We start from the raw sequence: 22687 nt of genomic DNA, 5'->3' as shown, positions 1-22687 counted from the left end.
GAGATTGTTAAAAGGTTTTTTCTTTATTGGTGACACAAGGTGTACCAGCAGAGCATAGGCAGTTGACCAGCGCACCCAAGAAAAAAGACAACGGCTTTTTTTGTTGTTGTTGCGATAAATACAAAACATGTCATTTCTGAACAGTGAAGACAAGGTATTATGGTGGAATCATCTTCATCCCTCTTGTAACGAAAGCTGTTCATCTTAAAACAATACACACACTGGGTAAAAACCAAAACACCTGTAATGCTCTTTCATTAGTAACAGGATCCTGTTATCTTCTTTGCTTTCGCTACTACACTGTGATGGGACAAATACATGAAGGTTGTGGACAGGGGATATTTAGATGACGTTTTTTTTTAAATTTTTTTTAAATATTATAAACAAATCATTCAGTACTTCACACAAAATCACTTATTTCCTATTTTGGCAGGTTAACACAGTCATCTACTATAAACACATTTACATTCAAATCAAACTTTGAAGTGACAAGTTTTGTGAAGGATTAAAGCAACATGCTGAGGAAAGAAAACAAATATATGTAACTTACAGAAGAGGTTCAACGACAGAAATAAAATGGCATGACCTTAAATTAGTCAAGGAAAATCTCTTACACACAGAATCACTGGGAGAAAGATGAGATTTATATCAATATTTTTTGTTTTTTTAAATTATTTGATATTTAACAAATAGTTATGAAATAGCAGCTTTTTTTCCCCCCCTTCCGTGCCTGGTACGGTGGGTTAATGCCTGCTGGTACACTGGGATGCCTCTTCCTTGCAGATCAGATGAGAAGGCCTTGGTTTCTTTCTCTTCTCTATGTGACACTGACGGGTTGGAGAGGGGGCAAGGGGGAATTGTTGCCCTCCTGCCTGACTAGCAGAACACTGCACCCTCCTAGAGGCCCCTCCGGAGGGCCCCCGCTCTCGTCGCTGTAGAGCCGCTTGATCCCGTCGTAGAATTCGTCGACCTCCATTTCCTCCACCTGAAAAATAATGATTATAACAATAATACATTTAAATTTGTATAGCGCTTTTTATTGGCATTCTCAAAATGTTTTAAGAAAATAGAGTTCAGAAAATATTTACTAAATAAACTAGTTAAAAAAAAAGCAAGACAATAAAATAACAATAATGAGGCTATATACAGGGGGTACCAGTACCGAGTCAATGTGCGGGGTACCAGGTAGTAACATGGCTATATACAGGAAGTACCAGTACCGAGTCAATGTGCAGAGGTACCAGGTAGTAACATGGATATATACAGGAAGTACCAGGTAGTAATATGGCTATATACAGGAAGTACCAGTACCGAGTTAATGTGCAGGGGTACCAGGTAATAACATGGCTATATACAGGAAGTACCAGGTAGTAATATGGCTATATACAGGAAGTACCAGTACCGAGTTAATGTGCAGGGGTACCAGGTAATAACATGGCTATTTACAGGAAGTACCAGTACTGAGTCAATATGCAGGGGTACCAGGTAATAACATGGCTATATACAGGAGGTACCAGTACAGTCAATAGGCAGGGGTACCAGGTAGTAACATGGTTATATACAAGGAGTACCAGTACAGTCAATAGGCAGGGGTACCAGGTAGTTAGGTAGGGGTAAAAGGATATATAATAAACAGAGTAGCAGCAGCGTATGTGATGAGTGAAAGTGTGTGTGATGTCAATATGCGTGTGTGAGATATATATAGATATCTATATATAGATCTATGAGTCTAGTCAGTGTCATTAGAGACATTTCAAAACAAACAAGATGAATAAATAAATAATAAAGGGAGTCAAGGTAAATAGCCTGGGTGGCCATTAGATTAACTGTTCAGCAGTCTTATGTCTTGGGGGTAGAAGCTGTTAAGGAGCCTTTTGGACCCAGACTTGGAGCTCTGGCACTACTTGCCGTGCGTTAGCAGAGAGAACAGTCTGACTTGGGATTTTTAGGGCTTTCCTCTTGACACCGCCTGGTATAGCGGTCATGGATGGCAGGAGGTTCATCCCCAGTGATGTCCTGGGCCTTATCCTCTGTAGCACATTTCAGTTGGATGCTGAGCAGTTGCCGTACCAAGCGGTAATGCAGCCAGTCAAGATGCTCTCAATGGTTCAGTTGTGGAACTTTTAGGATCTGAGGACCCATGCCAAATCTTTTCAGCCTCCTGAGGGGGAAGAGGCATTGTGGTGCCCTCTTCACAACTGTGTGGGTGTGTGTAGACCATGAGAGATCCTTAGTGATGTGGACACAGAGGAACTTGAAGCTCTCGACCCTCTCCACTATAGCCCAGTCGATGTGGATGGGAGCGTGTTTCCTGTAGTTCACAATAACCTCCTTGGTCTTGCCCACGTTGAGGAAGCGGTTGTTGTCATGGCACCACACTGCCAGATCTCACACCTCTCCTCTCTATAGGTTGTCTCGTCGTCGTCGGTGATTAGGCCTACCGCCGTCGTGTCGTCAGCAAACTTAACGATCCAGAGTGTTTAATAGTCACATGTACAGGGTTGCTGGTGTGATTGCAGGGTACAGTGAAAATCTTACCCTTCAAGCTCCACCATGCAGGAAGAAGTAAAATAAAATAAATGACAATGGTGAAATAGAACAATATACATAATTGTCCAGCTTCTCTGAGATGTAAAACACCGAGAGGTATTTAAAGTTATTGAAGGTCTCCACGGCGGCCCTGTTGATGAGGATGGGGGCGTGTCCAGCCTGGTTCCTCCTGAAGTCCGCAATCAGCTCCTTTGTTTCGCTGACGTTGAGGGAGAGGTTGTTTACCACGCACCACGCCGTCAGAGTGCCTACCTCCTCTCTGTAGACCGTCTCGTCGTTGTTGGTAAATCAGGCCTACTACTCTCGTGTCGTCGGCCAACTTCATGACGGAGGCGGAGCTGTGTGAGGCCACTCAGTCTTGGGTGTACAGGAAGATGCACCATTGTGAGGCCCCCGTGTTAAGAATCAGTGTCGAGGAGGTAATGTTGTCTACCTTCGGCACCTAGGGGGCGGCCCGTCAGGAAGTCCAGGACCCAGTTGCATAGGGAGGACTTCAGACCAAGGGCTGTGAGCTTTGTAATGAGCTAATAAGGCACTATGGTATTGAAGGGCAAGCTGTAGTCGATGAACAGCATCCTCACATTCCTTATGGACGACACAATCATATGTGTCAGGGTGGGAGGCGAATTGGAGAGGGGGGAGTGTGTCGGGGAGGGAGGAGGTGATATGGTCTTTGACTAGCCTCTCGAAGAACTTCATGATGACAGAAGAGAGTGCTTCTGGTTGGTAGTCATTCAGTTCCTTTCCCTTCCTTGGGCACAAGGATGATAATTGACATCTTGAAGCAGGTGGGTATAGCAGCCAGCTGGGGATGATTAGGGATGCCATCAGGGCCAGCAGCCTGAGCTAGAGAGAGGTTGAAAATGTCAGAACACAACAGCCAACTGGGGACAATTAGGGATGCCATCAGGGCCAGCAGCCTGAGCTAGAGAGAGGTTGAAAATGTCAGAACACAACAGCCAACTGGGGACAATTAGGGATGCCATCAGGGCCAGCAGCCTGAGCTAGAGAGAGGTTGAAAATGTCAGAACACAACAGCCAACTGGGGACAATTAGGGATGCCATCTGGGCCAGCAGCCCTGCAAGGGTTAACAGGTTTTAATGACTTACAGTGAGTGGCAAGAAGAAAAAAAAAGGTATGTGATCCCTTTGGAAATACCTGGATTTCTGCACAATTTGGTAATGAAATTTGTTCTGATCTTCATCTAGGTCACAACAATAGACAAACACAGTCTGCTTAAACTAATAACACACAAACAATTATACGTTTTCATGTCTTTACTGAACATACCGTGTAAACATTCACAGTGCAGGGTGGGGAAAGAATGTGAACCCTTGGATTTAATAACTGGTTGACCCTCATTTGGCAGCAATAACCTCAACCAAACATTTTCTGTAGTTGTGGATCAGACCTGTAAAACGGTCAGGAGGAATTTTGGACCCTTCCTCTTTACAAAACTGGTTCAGTTCAGCCATATTCTTGGGATGTCTGGTGTGAACCGAGGTCATGCCACAGCATCGCAATCAGGTTGAGGTCAGGATTCTGACTGGGCCACTCCAGAAGGTCAGGACTCTGACTGGGCCACTCCAGAAGGTCAGGACTCTGACTGGGCCACTCCAGAAGGTCAGGACTCTGACTGGGCCACTCCAGAAGGTCAGGACTCTGACTGGACCACTCCAGAAGGTCAGGACTCTGACTGGGCCACTCCAGAAGGTCAGGACTCTGACTGGACCACTCCAGAAGGTCAGGACTCTGACTGGACCACTCCAGAAGGTCAGGACTCTGACTGGACCACTCCAGAAGGTCAGGACTCTGACTGGACCACTCCAGAAGGCGTATTTTCTTCTGTTCAAGCCATTCTGTTGTTGATTTACTTCTGTGCTTAGGGTCGTTGTCTTGTTGCGTCACCCAACTGCTGTTAAGCTTCAAATTGGCAGACAGATAGCTTTACATTCTCCTACAAAATGTCTTGATAAACTTGGGAATTCCTTTTTCCGTCGATGATAGCAAGCTGTCCAGGCCCTGAGGCAGCAAAGCAGCCCCAAACCATGATGCTCCCTCCACCATAGTTTACACTTGGAATGATGTTGGTGTGCTGGGTCTTCTTTTCTCCACACTTAGTGTTGTGTGTTCCTTCCTTCCAAACAACTCAACTCTAGTTTCATCTGTCCACAGAATATTTTGCCAGTAGCGCTGTGGAACACGCAGGTGCACTTTTGCAAACTTCAGACGTACAGTAAATTCTTGGGGGGACTGCAGTGGCTTCTTCCGTGGTGTCCTCCCATGAACACCATTCTTGTTTAGTGTTTTACGTATCGTAGACTCGTCAACAGAGATGTTAGCATGTTCCAGAGATTTCTTTAAGTCTTTAGCTGACACTCTAGGATTCTTCATAACCTCATTGAGCATTCTTCTCTGTGCTCTTGCAGTTATCCTTGCAGGACGGCCACTCCTAGGGAGAGTAGCAACAGTGCTGAACTTTCTCCAATCATAGGCAATTTGTCTTACCGTAGACTGATGAACATCAAGGATTTTAGAGATACTTGTGTAGCCCTTACCAGCTTTATGCAAGTCAACAATTCTTAATCTTAGGTCTTCTGAGATCTATTTTGTTCAAGGCATGGTTCACATCAAGCAATGCTTCTTGTGAATAGCAAACTCACATTCTGTGAGTGTTTTTCTAACCAACATCTCCAATCTCGTCTCAATGATTGTACTCCAGGTTAGCGGACTCCAATTAGCTTTTGGAGAAGTCATTAGCCTAGGGGTTCACATACTTTTTTCAACCTGCACTGTGAATGTTTAAATTATGTATTCAATATAGACAAGAAAAATACAATACTTTGTGTGTTATTAGTTTAAGCGCACCGTGTTTGTCTATTGTTGTGACAGATGAAGAACAGATCACATTTTATGACTAATTTATGCAGAAATCCAGGTAAATTCCAAAGGGTTCACTTACTTTTTCTTGCCACTGTATATATGTCCTCAGTGGAGACTGTCAGTGTGTAGCCCACGTTGTCATCGGGTGCTCTCCTCGGCAGCTCAGGGTCATTGTGCTCAAAACTTAAGGGGTATTTAGCTCATCCGGTAGGGTGGCGTTGGTGACCGCAATGTGGCTGGCTTTATTTTTGTAATCCGTGATTGTTAGGAGCCCCTGCCACATACACCTTGTGTACAACCCGCTGAATTGCTCCTCCACTCTGTCCTTATACTTGTGTTTAGCCATCTTTATCAAATCTGCATTAGTCATATTTGTACTGTTTAACCAGACTATTTTCCAGGTCACCTTGCCCTGTTTATCAGCAGCATCTCTCTCTTTCAGTTGTCCTCCAAGGCAGCTATCAATCCACAGTTTTTGATTAGGATATGTGTTTTGAAAGATACTATTGGCATTTCGCCACACTCGCAATAACATCTGCTAACCATGTGTAGTTGACTAATAAAAGTTGTTAACACGTCATCTATGCATTTTTTTATGAATCCGGTGACTGAGTCGGCGTATTCATTGACATCTCCAGAGACGACCCGAAACATATTCCAGTCCACATGCTCTATGCGGTCTTGGAACATTAATTCTGATTAGGTCAGACCAAAACTATACAGGCCTGACCACTGGAACTTTCCTTTAGTTTTTGTTTGTAGAGAAACAAGATGGAATCATGGTAGGATTTTCTAAAAAGGAGGACGTGAGAGGGCCTTATACCAGTGTCGAAAAGGCATGTAGTAGTGATCAAGAGTCGCATTTCCGCGAGTTAGACAGTCAATGTGTTGGTAATAATTTGGGAGCAAGGTTCTTTAACAAAAGTAAATTAAGTCCCCCGCAACAATGAACACTGCCTCCGGGAATGCAGTCTCCAGTTTGTTCAGAGTCCAATGAATATCTTTGAGAGCCTTTTTGGTGTCGGCTTGGGGCGGGATGTACACAGCCATAGCGATAATCCCGGAGAACTCTGAAAGTTAAAAAGGGTGACATTTGATGACCAAGTATTCCAAGTTGGTGAAGCAGAAGCTCGTATGTTCCTGTACGTTTCCCCCATCGCACCATGTGTTTGTTGGTTCTAAAGCAGAGCCCACCACCCTTGCCAGAGAGCCCGCTTCCTGTCCGCTCGAAAAATCTTAAAAACCCGCTGGTTGTATATAATCAGTTTAGATGTCTCTAGGAAAGCAAAGTCTCAGAAAAACAGAGTATGTTGCAGGATCTGATGTCCATCTGGAAGGAGATCCTCTCTCTGTGTTGAACACTGAGCTGTAGTCAATGAACAGCATTCTCGCATAGGCCGTTCCTTTTATCCAGGTGGGAAAGGAAAGTGTCGAGTGCAATAGAGAACGCGTCATCTGTGGATCTGTTGGGGCGGTATGCGAATTGGAGTAAGTTCAGGGTTTCTGGGATGATGGTGTTTATGTGAGCCATGACAGGCCTTTCAAAGCATTTTATGGCGGTAGTCAGACAGGTTACCTTGGCAACCGGCCTTTTCTTGGCATTCTTAGACAGGTTACCTTGGCATTCTTAGGCACAGGGACTATGGTGGTTTGCTTGAAAAATGTAGGCATGACAGACTGGGTCATTGAGGTTAAGCGCATGTTCCGAGTACGCGTCCTGGTATTACGTCTGGCCCTGTGAACGTTAACCTGTTTAAAGGTCTTGCTCACATTGGCTACGGAGAGAGCGTGATCATACAGTCCTCCGGAACAGCTGGCACTCTCACGCATGGTTCAGTGTTGCTTGCCTCGAAGTGAGCATAGAAGGCATTTCACTGGTCTGGTAGGCCCACGTCACTGGGCAGCTCTCGGCTGGGTTTCTCTTTGTAATCCGTGATCTTTTCCAAGCCTTGCTATATCTGGCGAGCCTCAGAGCTGGTGTAGTAGGATTCCATCTTAGTCCTATATTGACCCTTTGCATGCTTGATGGTTCGTCAGAGGGCGTAGAGGGATTATTAAAAACGTCCAGAAAATTGTTCTGCTCCTTGAAAGTAGCAGCTCTAGCCTTTAGCTCAGTGTGGATGTTGCCTATAATCCATGGCTTCTGGTTGGGATATGTGCGTACGGTCACTGTGGGGAAAAAGTCATCAATGCACTTATTGATGAAGCCGGTGACTGAGGTGGTTAACTCCTTAATGCCATCGGATGAATCCCGGAACATATTCCGGTCTGTGCTAGCAAAAACGGTCCTGTAGCTTAGCATCCGCTTCATCCGACCACTTGCGTATTGAGCGTCACTAGTACATCCTGGTACATCCTATTTGAGTTTTTGCTTGTAAGCAGGAATCAGGAGAATATAATTATAGTCCGATTTGCCAAATGGAGGGCAGGGGAGATCTTTGTCTGCGTCTCTGAGTGGAGTAAATATGTCTCTAGAGTTTTATCCCTCTCGTTGCAGAGGTGACGTGCTGGTAGAAATGAGGTAAAACCGATAGAAACAGTGCTGAACTTTCTCCATTTACAAGCAATTGGTCTTACCGTGAACTGATGAACATCAAGGCTTTTAGAGATACTTTTGTAACCCTTTCCAGCTTTATGCAAGGCAACAATTCTTAATCTTAGGTCTTCTAAAAATATTACACAAAAAAATAACCCCATTGGTCAGGAGCCCGTAAAAACGGCAGCCATTCCCTCCGGCGCCATTCTCGTCATACCATAAGAACAACATGCATTTAGAATCAAGGCAGGTAACATAGCAATAGCAGGATAAGTAGGTAGGTGGTAAAAATACTTTACTCCGGTTGATGGAGTAGCCAAGCTCTCACCTTGCGCTTGGATGAGAGCTTGCAGCGCAGGTGGACTTGGTGGGGTTGGTGGCGGGGCATGGGCGGACCGCGGACCTGGAGCAGGGTGGTGGTGGTAGAGACCCTGGAGAGGCTTCGATCCCTGGGGTCTGGGTCTGTGACTGGGGAGTGGAGCCTGGTGCTGGACTCTCCTTCCCCGTCGCAGGGATCTGGGGCCAGACTGTGGATGTGGTGCAGGGGCTGGTAGATGTAGACAGTGTTGGGAGGCAGGGAAACCTCCTGTGTGGACAGGCGACGTGAAACCAGCGCTTGACAGCGGATGAGTTGAGAACTATCGATCTAGAGGGGGAGTAAAATGAGAATCTTGATTATAATTATGTTATTGTGCGTAAAAATGCAGGTAGACTATATTATGAAACCAATGGACAGCAACAGTTCCCAGGGGCATCCTGATAATACCAGTGACTTAAAAAAAAAAAAAAAAACATGGATTCAATATGTGGGAGGGACTACAACATCCATATTATGTAAACATCCATATTTTTTCTCCCTGTATTTGTTATGATTTCATTGAACAGATGGTGAGAGAAAGAGACATGGGAGGTTGAGTGGGATTGAACAGATGGTGAGAGAGAGAGACATGGGAGGTTGAGTGGGATTGAACAGATGGTGAGAGAAAGAGACATGGGAGGTTGAGTGGGATTGAACAGATGGTGAGAGAGAGAGACATGGGAGGTTGAGTGTCAAATAGGCAGTAGGTCAGACTAGAATCCACATCAACATTGATAAATGTGTGCGCTTTAGGCAGAAGCCCTTACTGTCTAACCGGCCCCTATCCAAACATGCCAACAGGCCTAAATGTGTTTTTCTGAGCAGGAGGATAGTGAGAGTTTAGTACCTGTGCTTTCCTGAGCAAGAGGACAGTGAGAGCCAGCCCGTCAGGGCAGATATTCTCCAGCTCCAGAGAGATGAGGGCCAGCGCCAGCATGGATCCCCGGGAGAGGGGTTGTAGCAGGGCGCTGTCGGCCAGGCAGTAGTGCAGCTGCTGGGTCAACATGGACAGGTGCTGCGCCGGGTTACACCCCACCAGACCCACCATGAACCGGGACTTGCAAGACAGCACCATGGCATGGAACTGAAGGGGAACAACAGTGTGTAAGAGAGTGGTGCTAGCAACACCAAAGTTATGGATTCACAACCTCTGAACCCCACAGGTGAACCCCACAGGTATCGCATATACATAATAAACACACTAAAATGTATGCCCTCGAGTTAACTGAGGGACAACAGCAGATTATAGACAAAGAGTGATAGTTACAGTCGGATGGAATTTAGCTGAATAACACAAAACTGTGTTGTTCTATGTTCTGTTATAAAGTGGTAACCTATAGCTCATAAACAGGGCAGTATTCTGGTGGATACAGTCTGAGCCAGATCCTCCACTCTTAACTTCAAGCCTCTAATGGAGGCTCTGGCTAGGACAGGAGTATGCATGTGTTGGTGGAAGAACAGGACTCACGTCACCTATTTTATGTTTTAAAGTGATTACCTACTAGGGTTGGGGCGGAATCCAGATTTTCAAACCTTCATACCGTTCCTGTACCATACCAGGGTATACGGTGTTACCGGCAGTGAACACAAGGGGTGCTAGAATCTTGATTGTCAGATTCAGAGTGTTTAGTCACATGGGGCGGCAGTGGTTAGAGCGTTGGACTAGTAACCGGAAGGTTGCAAGTTCAAACCCCCGAGCTGGCAAGGTACAAATCTGTCGTTCTGCCCCTGAACAGGCAGTTCCTAGGCCTCCTATCCACTGTTCCTAGGCCGTCATTGAAAATGAAAGTCACATTTACACGGTTGCAGGTGTGATTGCAATGTACAGTGAAAAGCTTAGGCTTCGAGCTCCACCATGCAGAACTAAGTGAAATAAAATAATGAAAATGGTAATAAAAAAACTAGAGAAATAACACCATAACATGTGGCTTCTTCACCGTCGTGAAGAGTTCAAGTAACAGACACATCTGTTCAGAGGAGACTGTGTGAATCAGGCCTTCATGGTCGAATTGCTGCAAAGAAACCACTACTAAAGGACACCAATAAGATGAAGAGACTTGCTTGGGCCAAGAAACACAAGCAATGGACATTAGACCGGTGGAAATCTGTCCTTTTGAGATTTTTGGTTCCAACCATTGTGTTCATGGTGAGACACAGAGTAGGTGAACGGATGATCTCCACATGTGTGGTTCCCACCATGAAACATGGGGGTGATGGTGTAGGGGTGCTTTGCTGGTGACACTGTCAATGATTTATTTAGAATTCAAGGCACACTTAACCAGCATGGCTACCAAAGCATTCTGCAGTGATACGCCATCCCCTATGGTTTGTGCTTAGTGGGACTCTCCAGGCTGTGTAAGGGCTATTTGACCAAGAACGAGTGATGAAGTGCTGCATCAGATGACCTGGCCTCCACAATCGCTCAACCTCAACCCAATTGAGATGGTTTGGGATGAGTTGGACCGCAGAGTGAAGGAAAAGCAGCCAACAAGTGCTCAGCATATTCCAACTCCTTCAAGAGCGTTGGAAAAGCATTCCAGGTGAAGCTGGGTGAGAGAATGCCAAGAGTGTGCAAAGCTGTCATCAAGGCAAAGGGTGGTGTCGTGACGTTAGCCTGTGGGTAAGGTTTATGACCCCCCCATAAATACCTTTCTCCCTTCCCTCTCTGTTGACTCTACAGAAGGACTCTTGAATAGCCTTTGTTAAACAGAGAGTCTGGGAACATCAAATAAGTGGAGGGAAAGGAACCATATTTCGGTAATAGAACCAGTTGAAAATATGCGTTGGTACTTTATGAATATGATTTCAGTTCGGTTGTCGTCTGAGACATTATGACTGGACGACCTAAACTGTATCTGAGAAAGTCTACACATTATAGTTATCAGATTCACATGGGATTGTTGTGCAATTCAAATGTTTAAATATAAAATGATTGGTGAAAAGATTAAATGTAATTTTAGCTTCCAAATGAGAGATGTGTTTTCATAAGGTTAGGGCTCTGCTCAATAAGTGGCCAGCCCCTGTGAAGAGACACGGGCTATAAACTATGAAACACACCCTTCTCCCGCCACTATATAAGCCCTTGACAAAAATGTAACCTCCTGTTCCGAGGGTGATAGGACAACGGTCCATACGTTGAAAAGGACTAACATGTCAACTACAGAACTAAGCCAACTCAGCGTGAGCTTTGGTTGTGAAAAGGTATAAGCTTTGAACTCTTACTCACTAAAGAAGTGAGACATCCTAGCCGTTGAGTTAGCAACAGCAGCTGTAAACGTGGGCAAGGAAAGGACGGACAGAGTATCCCATCTACCACACAACAACGACACTACAACGTTTCCCGTTCACCACCAGAGACACTCTTCAAAGGACTCTGTTGGGCAACACGGCTTTCCATCTACCACCAACCTATTGAAGCGCAGCTCTGAGTAAATATTTATTGCATTTTCCTTTTCCAAATGGGCGGTAATTTAGAATGCATAAGATTCTGTATTTACGATAGAGTAGTTGCCCACGGCCCGATAGAGACATTGCTTCTCCCTTTGTTCTTCAGTCTTCCCGCTCTTTCACTCAAACCCAACCCTTGTTCTTTGTGTAACCAGCTGTCATATCTGTTCCGTCCGCTATGGACGTTTTCCTTTATGACGTAATTTGTAATCAAGGTATGACTCATTCTGTGTATATGTAATTCTGTGTGATTAGTTAGGCATTTAGTAAATAAATAATTAAACCCAATTTTGTATTGCTGATTCAACTTGTTAGCCAGGGTTCGTGAAGATAACCAAGAATTTATAACTTTCAGATGAGACTGAAATAAAGTGACGATTAATATTGACTGCTATTGAGGTCAAATATTACTAGGTCTTTAAGAGTTTATTTGGAAGATAACTGCTCTATAAATATTATTTCGTGGTGCCCTGACTTTCTAGTTAATTACATTTACATGATTAGCTCAATCAGGTAATATTAATTACAGAGAAAGGATTGTAGAGAAGAGCATGTCAATATCACTTAATACAGCATAGCCAAAGACACAAGAGTGGCTACTGAATCTCAGATATAAAATATATTTTGATGTTTAACACTTCTTTTTTTGGTTACTACATGATTCCATGTGTTATTTCATAGTTTTAAATGTCTTCACTATTATTCTACAATGTAGAAAATAGTTTTAAAAAATAAAGAAAAACCCTTGAATGAGTAGGTGTGTCCAAACTTTTGACTGGTACTGTGTGTAATATATATACAATAAATAAATAAAACCAGCACTTGACCCTCCCTTCTAGCTCTAACTCTACTAATAGCTACTTTGAGGAAAAATGTACTTCCTATGCCTGTGATGTGGTTGTCTCACCCAGCTATCTTAAGATGAATGCACTAACTAAGTCTCTCTGGATAAGAACGTCTGCTAAATGACTAAAATTTAAAAAGACTGAGCTGTAGTCAAACGGAATCCTCACATATGCATTCCTTTTGTCCAGGTGATTAAAGACAGTGTGCAGTGTAATAGCCTTGTCCATGGATCTGTCGGGGCGGTGGGCGAGTTGGGAGAGGGTTGAGTGTGTCGTGGAGGGAGGTGGTGGTGATGGTCTTTGACTAACCTCTCGAAGCACTTCATGATGACAGAAGAGTGCTACTGGTTGGTAGTCATTCAGTTCAGGTACTTTCCCTTTCTTGGATGATAACTGACATCTTGAAGCAGGTTGGTAAATCAGCCTGAGCTATGGAGAGGTTGCTGTAACTAGGAAGCTTGTTCTTGCAAGCTAGCCACAAACCAAATGTATAGCTGGAGCCCCAGGCTGGATGTCATTCATTTGCCATATCTTAAAATAGTTCACTTATAGTTACAAGCAGTGGTGTAGCACACACCTCCAAACTTTAGAGGGGCCCGGTAAATAAAAATCATACCTTAGTTATTTCAAAATACTCCCGCTATACGGTATTACCGCCCAAGCCCATTACCTTTTACTCAAAAAAAAACAGGGCATTATTCTGGTGGATCCAGTCCTGGGCAGGTCTGAGCCAGATCCTCCACTGCAGGCTAGTTAGTGGTTCTAGCGGTGGTTCCGGCTAGGACAGAAGTATGAATGTGGTGACAGAATACAATACACGCACAATGTGTAGAAACTCCAGCGGTGTGGCAGCGTGCAGGTCCCAGTTGAGTTTATCCAGAATGATCCTCTCCATTCTCAGTATCTCTGATGGGGAGCAGCCACACCTGCTGCTGCTGGCCAAGTCACGCAGCAACGGCACACGCTGCACACACACAGACAGAGAGCGAGACGGAGAGAGAGAGAGAGAAATAGGGAAAAAAAAGAGAGAGACAAAGAGGACTTCTGGTTAGTTGGGTTCAACCCACTTTCTGTCAACTTGGTGTGTAGTTCCCTAAGACTTCATCTAGCATTACAACTATTGGAGCTAACCTTCACAGTGAGCAACATTTCAGCATTTGGAAAATAAACTTTCGTTGGCACGTTCATAAAATAGTTTGTTTTTAATACAGCTGCAAATCATATTGCCAAATGTTTGGATAACAAAGCTGAATAGAAAGAAACAAATAATGTGAATAGTGACTAAGGAAGGACTGGTGGTGTGAGGCTAGGATGTAATCACCTCGTCTTCCTCGCTGGTTTTGGCAGCCAGGAAGTAACAGGCAATGGCGATGCAGCGGAGGTACTTTGGACGGGCCTGAGGAGAGGAGAGAAAGAGAGAGACAGGGTCAGGAGGACTAAGTGATGTCACTAGTACCCAGTGTCTAAACTCAGCACCCCAGGTTCTAACTCTGCAAGGGAGGCAGCCCAGGTTAAAGACATTCTCCAGGACTACTACTCTGTAAGGAAGGCGGCCCAGGTTAAAGACATTCTCTGGTAATTTTGTATACCTTTTAGCCAAAAGTGGTCCTCGAAAATTGCCTAATAGTCTTTGACTCGCTCAAATGGCGAGGGGCTGAACCCCATTGGCTGGAACTTGAATTACTAGAGGAGAAGAAAAGGAGAAGCAGATCCTTCTGAGAATCCGTAGGCGAGCGAGTAAACTCCCAATGCCTTCTATTCCACTTGCTAACGTGCAATCGTTAGAAAATAAAATTGATGACATACTATTAACATTATCCTACCAACGGGACATTAAGAACTAACATATGCTTCACCAAGACGTGGCTGAACGAAGAAACGGACACTATAGAGTTGGCAAGATTTTCCATGCACCGGCAGAACAGAGACCTACCTCTGGTAAAACGAGGAGTGGGAGTGTGTGTCTTTTTGTCAATAACAGCTGGTGTGCGATGTCTAATATTAAATAGGTTTCAAGGTATTGCTCGCCTGAGGTAGAGTACCTTATGATAAGCTGTAGACCACACTATCTACCAAGAGAGTTCTCATCTATATTATTCGTAGCCGTCTATTTACCACCACAGAAAAAAGCTGGCACTAAGACCGCTCTCAACCAACTCTATAAGGCCGTAAGCAAAGAAGAAAATGCTCACCCAGAAGCGGCGCTCCTAGTGGCCGGGGACATTAATGCAGGCAAACTTAAATCAGTTTTACAAAATTCTTACCAACATGTCACATGTGCAACCCGGGGGGGGGAAAAAATCCTAGACCACCTTTACTCCACACACAGAGATGCATCCAAAGCTATCCCCCACCCTCCATTTGGCAAATCTGACCACAATTCTATTAATTCAATTCTGATTCCTAATTACAAGCAAAAAACTAAAGCAGGAAGTACCAGTGACTCGCTCAATACGGAAAAGGTCAGATGACGCAGATACTACACTACAGGACTGTTTAGCTAGCACAGACTGGAATATGTTCCGGGATTCATCCAATGGCATTGAGAAATACACCACCTCAGTCATCGGCTTCATCAATAAGTGCATTGATGACGTCGTCCCCACAGTGACTGTACATACATATCCCAACCAGAAGCCATGGATTACAGGCAACATCCGCATCGAGCTAAAGGCTAGAGCTGCCGCTTTCAAGGAGCGGGAGACTAATCCGGACGCTTATAAGAAATCCCGCTATGCCCTCAGACGAACCATCAAACAAGCAAAGCATCAATACAGGATTAAGATTGAATCCTACTACACCGGCTCTGACGCTCGTCGGATGTGGCAGGGCTTGAAAACTATTACGGACTACAAAGGGAAACCCAGACCCGAGCGGCCCAGTGACGCAAGCCTACCAGACGAGCTAAATGCCTTTTATGTTTGCTTCGAGGCAAGCAACACTGAAGCACGCTTGAGCGCACCAGCTGTTCCAGCTGTTCTGGATGACTGTCTGATAACGCTCTCGATAGCCGATGTGAACAAAACCTTTAAACATGTCAACATTCACAAAGGCGCTGGGCCAGACGGATTGCCAGGACGTGTAGTCAAAGCATGCGCTGACCAACTGTCAACTATCTTCACTGACATTTTCAAGCTCTCCCTGACCGAGTCTGTAATACCTACATGTTTCAAGCAGACCACCATAGTCCATGTGCCCAAGGAAGTGAAGTGAACCTGCCTAAATTATTACCGCCCTGTGGCACTCACATCGGTAGCCATGAAGTGCTTTGAAAGGCAGGTCATGACTCACAACAACAGCATCCTCCCGGACACCCTAGACCCACTCCAATTCGCATACCGCCCCAACAGATCCACAGAAGAGGCAATCGCAATCGCACTCCACACTGCCCTTTCTCACCTGGACAAAAGGAACACCTATGTGAGAATGCTGTTTATTGACTACAGCTCAGCATTCAACACCATAGTGCCCACGAAGCCCATCACTAAGTTAAGGACTCTGGGACTAAACACCTCTCTCTGCAACTGGATCCTGGACTTCCTGACGGGCCGTCCCCAGGTGGTAAGACTAGGCAACAACACGTCTGCTACTCTGATCCTTAACACTGGGGCCCCTCAGGGGTGTGTACTTAGTCCCCTCCTGTATTCCCTGTTTACCCACGACTGCGTGGCCAAGCAAGACTCCAACACCATCATTAAGTTTGCTGACGACACAACAGTGGCAGGCCTGATCCCCGACAACGATGGGACGGTCTATAGGGAGGTCAGAGAACTGGCAGTGTGGTGCCAGGACAACAACCTCTCCCTCAATGTGATCAAGAAAAAGGAGCTGATCGTGGACTACAGGAAAAGGAGAACCGAACAGGCCCCCATTAACATCGACGGGGCTGAAGTGGAATGTATTCGAGAGTTTCAAGTGGTGTCCACATCACCAACGAACTATCATGGTCCAAACACACCAAGATAGTCGTGAAGAGGGCACGAGAAACATTTTCCCCCTCAGGAGACTGAAAAGATTTGGCGTGGGTCCTCAGATCTTCAAAAGGTTCTACAGCTGCACCATCGAGAGCATCCCGACCGATTGCATGACCGCCTGGTATGGCAACTGCTCGGCATCTGACTAAGGCGCTACAGAGGGTAGTGTGAACGGCCCAGTACATCACTGGAGGAAAGCCCATAAAATTGTCAGAGACTCCAGTCACCCATGTTATAGACTGTTTTCTCTGCTACCGCACGGCAAGCGTAGCCTAGTGGTTAGAGTGTTGGACTAGTAACCGGAAGGTTGCGAGTTCAAACCCCCGAGCTGACAAGGTACAAATCTGTCGTTTTGCCCCTGAACAGGCAGTTAACCCACTATTCCCAGGCCGTTTTTGAAAATAAGAATGTGTTCTTAACTGACTTGCCTGGTTAAATAAAGGTAAAAAAAAAAAAAAAAAAAACGGTACCGGAGCACCGAGTCTAGGACCTAAAAGGCTCCTCAACAGCTTCTACCCCCAAGCCATTAGAGACTGCTGAACAGTTCATAAAAATAAAAAAAATCGCCACAGGACAATTTACTTTGACCCCCCTCTTGTACACTGCTGCTACTCGCTGTTTGTTTGTTACCTATGCATAGTCCCTTCGCCCCCAACTACATGTAGTGATTACCTCAACTAGCCTGTACCCCTCTACACTGACTCAGTACCAGTGCCCCCTGTATATAGCCACGTTATTGTTATTCTTATTGTGTTACTTTTTATTTTAGCCTACTTGGTAAATATTTTCTTCTTCTTGAACTGTACTGTTGGTTAAAGGGCTTGTCAGTCAGCATTTCATGGGTAAGTCTACACTTGTTGTATTCAGCGCATGTGGCACATAAAGTTTGATTTGATTTACGAAGAGAACATAACAAATACAACTGTTTATATGGATTCTACTGACGATTAAATGTGGCATATGCTACACATGTTAATTGACGCCCTCTACTCTCGCTTGCCCATTTTTACACCTTTGGCGGCGTCTCTGTGTGTGGTTTCGGCTATACCGTTCATCTCTCATTCCAGGATTTTGGGAATTACCGCCTTAGTACACAAGGGGGCGCCAAAACCACACAAAAACCCAGTGGCATCATTTACCAGAATGCTAACAAAATTAGCACAAGTAATAGCTACTTTTCATGCGGGATACTAGCAAAATATGCTAATTAGCGCAAACAAAAATAAACTAATTGCAAAGACCGGTAAATCCAGCTCATAAAGGGGTATATATATATATATATATATATATATAGATATAGGAGCTACTGAATGTCATTTCTGACTGCAAGCCAGGCCTAATAGCCCAACATCAGACCTCACTAATGCTCTTGTGGCTGTCACTAATGCTCTTGTGGCTGCAGCAATGTTCCAACATCTAGTTGAAAGCCTTCCCAGAAAACTGGAGGCTGTTATAAGAGCTGTGCTTCAGTTGCACTTCTACACTCGGATGAGAATTCAGGAACGGGCATTATATCAGCAGACAGCACTCTGACTGACGTCTAGCTACTTTTCTCGGTGTAGCCCGCCTACTTTTCTCTGGTAAAGATTAAGTTTAAGCAAAACATTACATTTCCTATGATAAACATGAGAATGCATCCAGCTACAGTTCCTATGATAAACATTAGAATGCAGCCAGCTACATTTCCTACGATAAACATTAGAATACAGCCAGCTACATTTCCTATGATAACCATTAGAATACAGCCAGCTACATTTCCTATGATAACCATTAGAATGCAGCCAGCTACATTTCCTATGATAACCATTAGAATGCAGCCAGCTACATTTCCTATGATAACCATTAGAATGCAGCCAGCTACATTTCCTATGATAACCATTAGAATGAAGCCAGCTACATTTCCTATGATAACCATTAGAATGCAGCCAGCTACATTTCCTATGATAACCATTAGAATGCAGCCAGCTACATTTCCTATGATAACCATTAGAATGAAGCCAGCTACATTTCCTATGATAACCATTAGAATACAGCCAGCTACATTTCCTATGATAACCATTAGAAATATGATGAACATGCCTTCTTTTTTGCAAAAAATACAGTGCTTTTTCATTGTAATCTCATTTACTTGTGTGGCTGCCAGCCAAATTGCGTTGCATTTCTCTTGTCATGTGATGAAAACAAAGATATGTTCTGTTGAATGTTAATGTATTTTATGTGATGCTGCTGGAAGTGGTGTTGGAGGGCCAGTAGGAGGCACTCTTTCCTTTGGCCTAAAAAAAATATCCCAATGCCCCAGGGCAGTGATTGGGGACACTGCCCTCTGTAGGGTGCCATCTTTCGGATGGGACTTTAAACGGGTGTCCTGACTCTCTGAGGTCATTAAAGATCCCATGGCACTTATCGTAGGTTTGATAAGTTACAGATGAATTTAATTATTATTATTTTTTTTTAAATGTTTTTTAAATCGAGCTAACCTCATAAAACCGTTAAATCTTGTCCAAGAGTAGTCACAGTGAAGATAAGAAATATACCCTAGCCTACACAACTGGTAAGGTTAAAGATGCTATTGACATTCTATGTAGATCTATAGTTGATAAGATTAAATATTGTGTTGCCATCTTACCTTTATAGCACCTAAAAACCTGTCTAAAATACTGATGGTTAGGGAGAGGGTCTCTGGATAGAGCTTGGTGTCACTGTGCAGGTCAATGAGCCAGCACACAGCCTCATCACGCTGGGCAGGGGAGATGTCTGTATCCTAGGGATAATCACATAGGGGTCAGTTAAAATGACAGCACACGTCACAGGTCAGTTACAGAGGAGACATAGCATGAGCGTCAGTAAACTGTGATTAACCCTTTCACATTCAGGGAAAATAAACAAAAAAAATCCAATTAGGTTACAATATAAAAAGTATCAAAACCACTCACTTAAAAAAAATCACTAACAAAAGTCTCAACCAAAACAACGAAAATCAAATCATAGACTTGATTAAAGTACAGAAAAAAAATATGTCTTGAAAGAGAGCCTGAATGTCAATTATAAATAAACAAAATACAGTCAACATTTCAACTAAAAGGTCAAGCTGTCCCTTGAAGATAAAGAATGACTTGAGGCAAACAGATCAACCGAACCAGTGAATAAATAAAAGAGAAGGACTTTCTGAACTCGTCTGCATACCTGTAACCTGACACTGGTCTAACCAGCACCCACTGGAAGCTTTGAGCTTCAGACATAGGCTAAGTACCAAATGACACACTATTCCCTATTTAGTGCACTACTTTTGACCAGAGCCCAAGTGCACTAGTGAATAGGATACCATTTGGGATGCATTCAAACTTTGCTTTACAGTGACCTGAACTCTAGCCTTGCCCTAAAGACACTTCTCACCATCATGCTGCCTTGTTAAAGTGCCTCTTGACTCATAGTGAAATTACTCAGTGAGCAAAACACCCAATGTACTAGGACCCAAGTTATTGTCTCGACTGACTGGTTTACCCCTTCTACTGCACTCGATTTTGGGACAGGTTACGTCTGTTACTGCACTCTGTTTTGGGACAAGGTGTATCTGTTACTGCACTCTGTTTTGGGACAGGAGAAAACATTTTACTGCACTTTGTTTTGGTACAGGTTGTATATTTTACTGCAATCCGTTTTGGGACATGTGTCTGTTACTGTGTACTCCTGTTATGTTTTAATTTCCACAGATCATTTGTAGAGATAAGATGGTGAAGGTCAGAGCCTTATACATTACAGTTGGATAAGGCTCAATATCAGGCTCTGGTGACACTGGCAGTAATAGCTTATCTTAGCAACATGTTGATGACCACACTGTGTACATGTGTACTTTTAGGCAACTCAGATAGAAGTGTGCTGCAGTGAGTCAGCAGGAAAGAGCCTCAGATTAACAGTCAGGCAGGCATCCTTTTCAAAATCCTGTTAACTTGCTAACACTTTCAGCAGGTTTCTGTTGCTAGCCAATGATCAGGGCAGGACTGTTCATTGGACTAATGAGTAGGATGGAAGTGAAAGCATGAACCTCTTAGCCACAGCAGGTGCTTCATTTTTTAAATGTAACCTTTATTTAACTAGGCAAGTCAGTTAAGAATAAATTATTATTTACAATGACGGCCTACCCCGGCCAAAACCTAACCCGGATGACGCTGGGCCAATTGTGCGCCGCCCTATAGGACTACCAATCACGGCCCATTGTGATACAGCCTGAAAATAACAGTGACCTTAGGTGATACACATATCTGTACCAAGGTAATAACCTAATATAGATAGATAGATACCACTTCAAAACAAAGTTTAACATGACTTGCTGCATTCTCTTTCATATGGACAACAGCACAGTGTTTTTGTGGTGTGGGATTCACCTGAACGCCGATATACGTCTTTTTAGGCACGTACGCCTTCCACATCTGGGCTTCCCTAGAGGCGACCTTTTCCAGAAGAAAAGACAGCCTCTGGCTTTCCAAGGGTTCGGCAAACTTCCTCATTGCGACCCCTGGATACGCCTCCCTCCCCACTGTATACAGCTACCTGTAAGTGCCAGAGAAAACACATAGAAGATGACTTGTATTTTACAACATGTTTATGAATTGTAGTTTACACCCAAGTTAATTATGGTGATACCAAACAATCACTTCATTATGAATACTACTGTAACCTGGTTTTACGGACACTGGTCCCCACCAAATACGCTCATTCATTTTCCCAACTAGTGATACTCCTGTCTGTAGTAACAACAGCGATGAGGTATTCTCTCATATCGAGACGATTCAGGCTAATATTACCGTTACCGAGTTATGGTTAGCCAGTTAGTTAACCGAACTAGCGAGAACAGAAACAAACACCAATCGATGGTAAACGTTAACTAATAATAAACCCTTTCATTAATAGACAACGCATATTATCCAGAATAACTTAATCTATTTATAAAACGATATGACTATAAAGCCTTACTTCATGCTAGCTAGCATTAGCTTACCTCCCCTGCAAAGCTGTGGGAATCACAGTTTGACTTGGAAATCATCCGGTCCATTAAACTGAGGTAAAAACAAAAAAAGAGAGGTAAATGGAGTCTTAAATTACTCCATCTTCGATTTTATGTTGTGTTTTATTTTTGGGATAAATGAGGGGGTCTTCCAAATTAAATGTATATGAAAATGGTGCGGAATAGACAGATGTCTACTTCCGAGTAGGAGACTCTTGGGAGATAAATCGATCCGCGTACGTGCGTCACGTAGCTGGTCCCGAAAATTAATATTGTACCAATATTTGGGATAAATGTTAGTTATTATGGTAAATTAAAATTTACAAATGGTTGTTTTCGGTTTTATCACGATGGATTTGAGCTATGACATTACATTTGTTTTCAATTGTATTCGCTGTTTGGTGGACCTATTTTCTATTGCGAATGAATCCTACTACAATATTATGTTATGTAAATACGTTTCAGATGTTTTCTTTACCATTTGCCAACCACGTCTGAATATGAAACAGATTTGTATAAATAAACCACTATTTGTGATAATACTGTGCATAGGGGACATAAATTCAAATAAAACAGAGAGACCACATACTTACACCTTGTTCTTGACAGTAATCATAAACCTGGAAAATGATTTACTGCCAATGCTTCACCTTCAATGCATGTATACATCTTTTCTTTCAATTATTGATTTTGCTTTATAAAACCAACTCGGTGCTTGGGGTTTTGTGTGATGTGCAGGAACAGTAATACCGTATCAGTAATACCGACTATAACAGTATGATCATAAATTCCCCTAGTCATCCCTGAATCAATGTATTTAACAGTTATTTAACTAGGCAAGTCAGTTAAGAACAAATTCCCAAATATTCTGCAGACAGTTGGTTGGACCAGCAAAAAAGAAGGGAAAATGTCGTTTAATATGTTTAAATGCCCTACATACAATCCCGAGCTAATTATTTCTAACCAATCGTGAGTAAAAGGGTTTGTCCAGGCATCCAATAGAAATAAAACAATTTGGGCGGACTATTTGAACGGAAAAAAAGGAGAAAGATGATTGGTTCGTGGAAGTGTCAATATCGAGCTGGTGTAGA

General features: G+C 43.7%; 1 protein-coding gene across 2 annotated transcripts; it reads right to left on the bottom strand.

Moving 5' to 3' along the window:
- Positions 1 to 4: 4 nt before the first annotated feature.
- ccni (cyclin I) lies at positions 5 to 21836 on the bottom strand. 2 transcript variants are annotated; one of them, XM_024430817.2, is made up of 8 exons: positions 21591 to 21836; positions 20977 to 21142; positions 19221 to 19355; positions 13942 to 14016; positions 13444 to 13584; positions 9176 to 9412; positions 8270 to 8616; positions 5 to 985 (listed from the first exon to the last, which is right to left on the bottom strand). In XM_024430817.2, the coding sequence occupies exons 2-8, from the start codon at positions 21097 to 21099 to the stop codon at positions 898 to 900; spliced, it is 1146 nt and encodes a 381-aa protein (XP_024286585.1). In that variant the 5' UTR covers positions 21100 to 21142; positions 21591 to 21836; the 3' UTR covers positions 5 to 897. The 2 variants fall into 2 exon arrangements, with proteins under 2 accessions (XP_024286585.1, XP_024286584.1); XM_024430816.2 differs by having other exon boundaries at positions 8299 to 8616; positions 21591 to 21835.
- Between the last annotated feature and the right edge of the window lie 851 nt (positions 21837 to 22687).

Source organism: Oncorhynchus tshawytscha, linkage group LG09, assembly GCF_018296145.1.
Source record: "Oncorhynchus tshawytscha isolate Ot180627B linkage group LG09, Otsh_v2.0, whole genome shotgun sequence".
NCBI classification, from domain to species: Eukaryota; Metazoa; Chordata; class Actinopteri; order Salmoniformes; family Salmonidae; genus Oncorhynchus; species Oncorhynchus tshawytscha.
Note: the sequence above shows the minus strand (reverse complement) of the source record. Positions and strands in the feature narration are given on the sequence as shown.

What these genes read in the sequence shown, in the direction of transcription:
- ccni (XM_024430816.2), bottom strand. Translation starts at nt 21,099, where the DNA reads ATGAGGAAGTTTGCCGAACCCTTGGAAAGCCAGAGGCTGTCTTTTCTT. An exon ending in GGTTTTTAGGTGCTATAAAG is followed by an intron (nt 14,017 to 19,220) that starts GTAAGATGGCAA and finishes TCCTCTCCTCAG; the next exon opens with GCCCGTCCAAAGTACCTCCG. An exon ending in CGCTGGAGTTTCTACACATT is followed by an intron (nt 9,413 to 13,443) that starts GTGCGTGTATTG and finishes GTTCCCCTTCAG; the next exon opens with TTCCATGCCATGGTGCTGTC.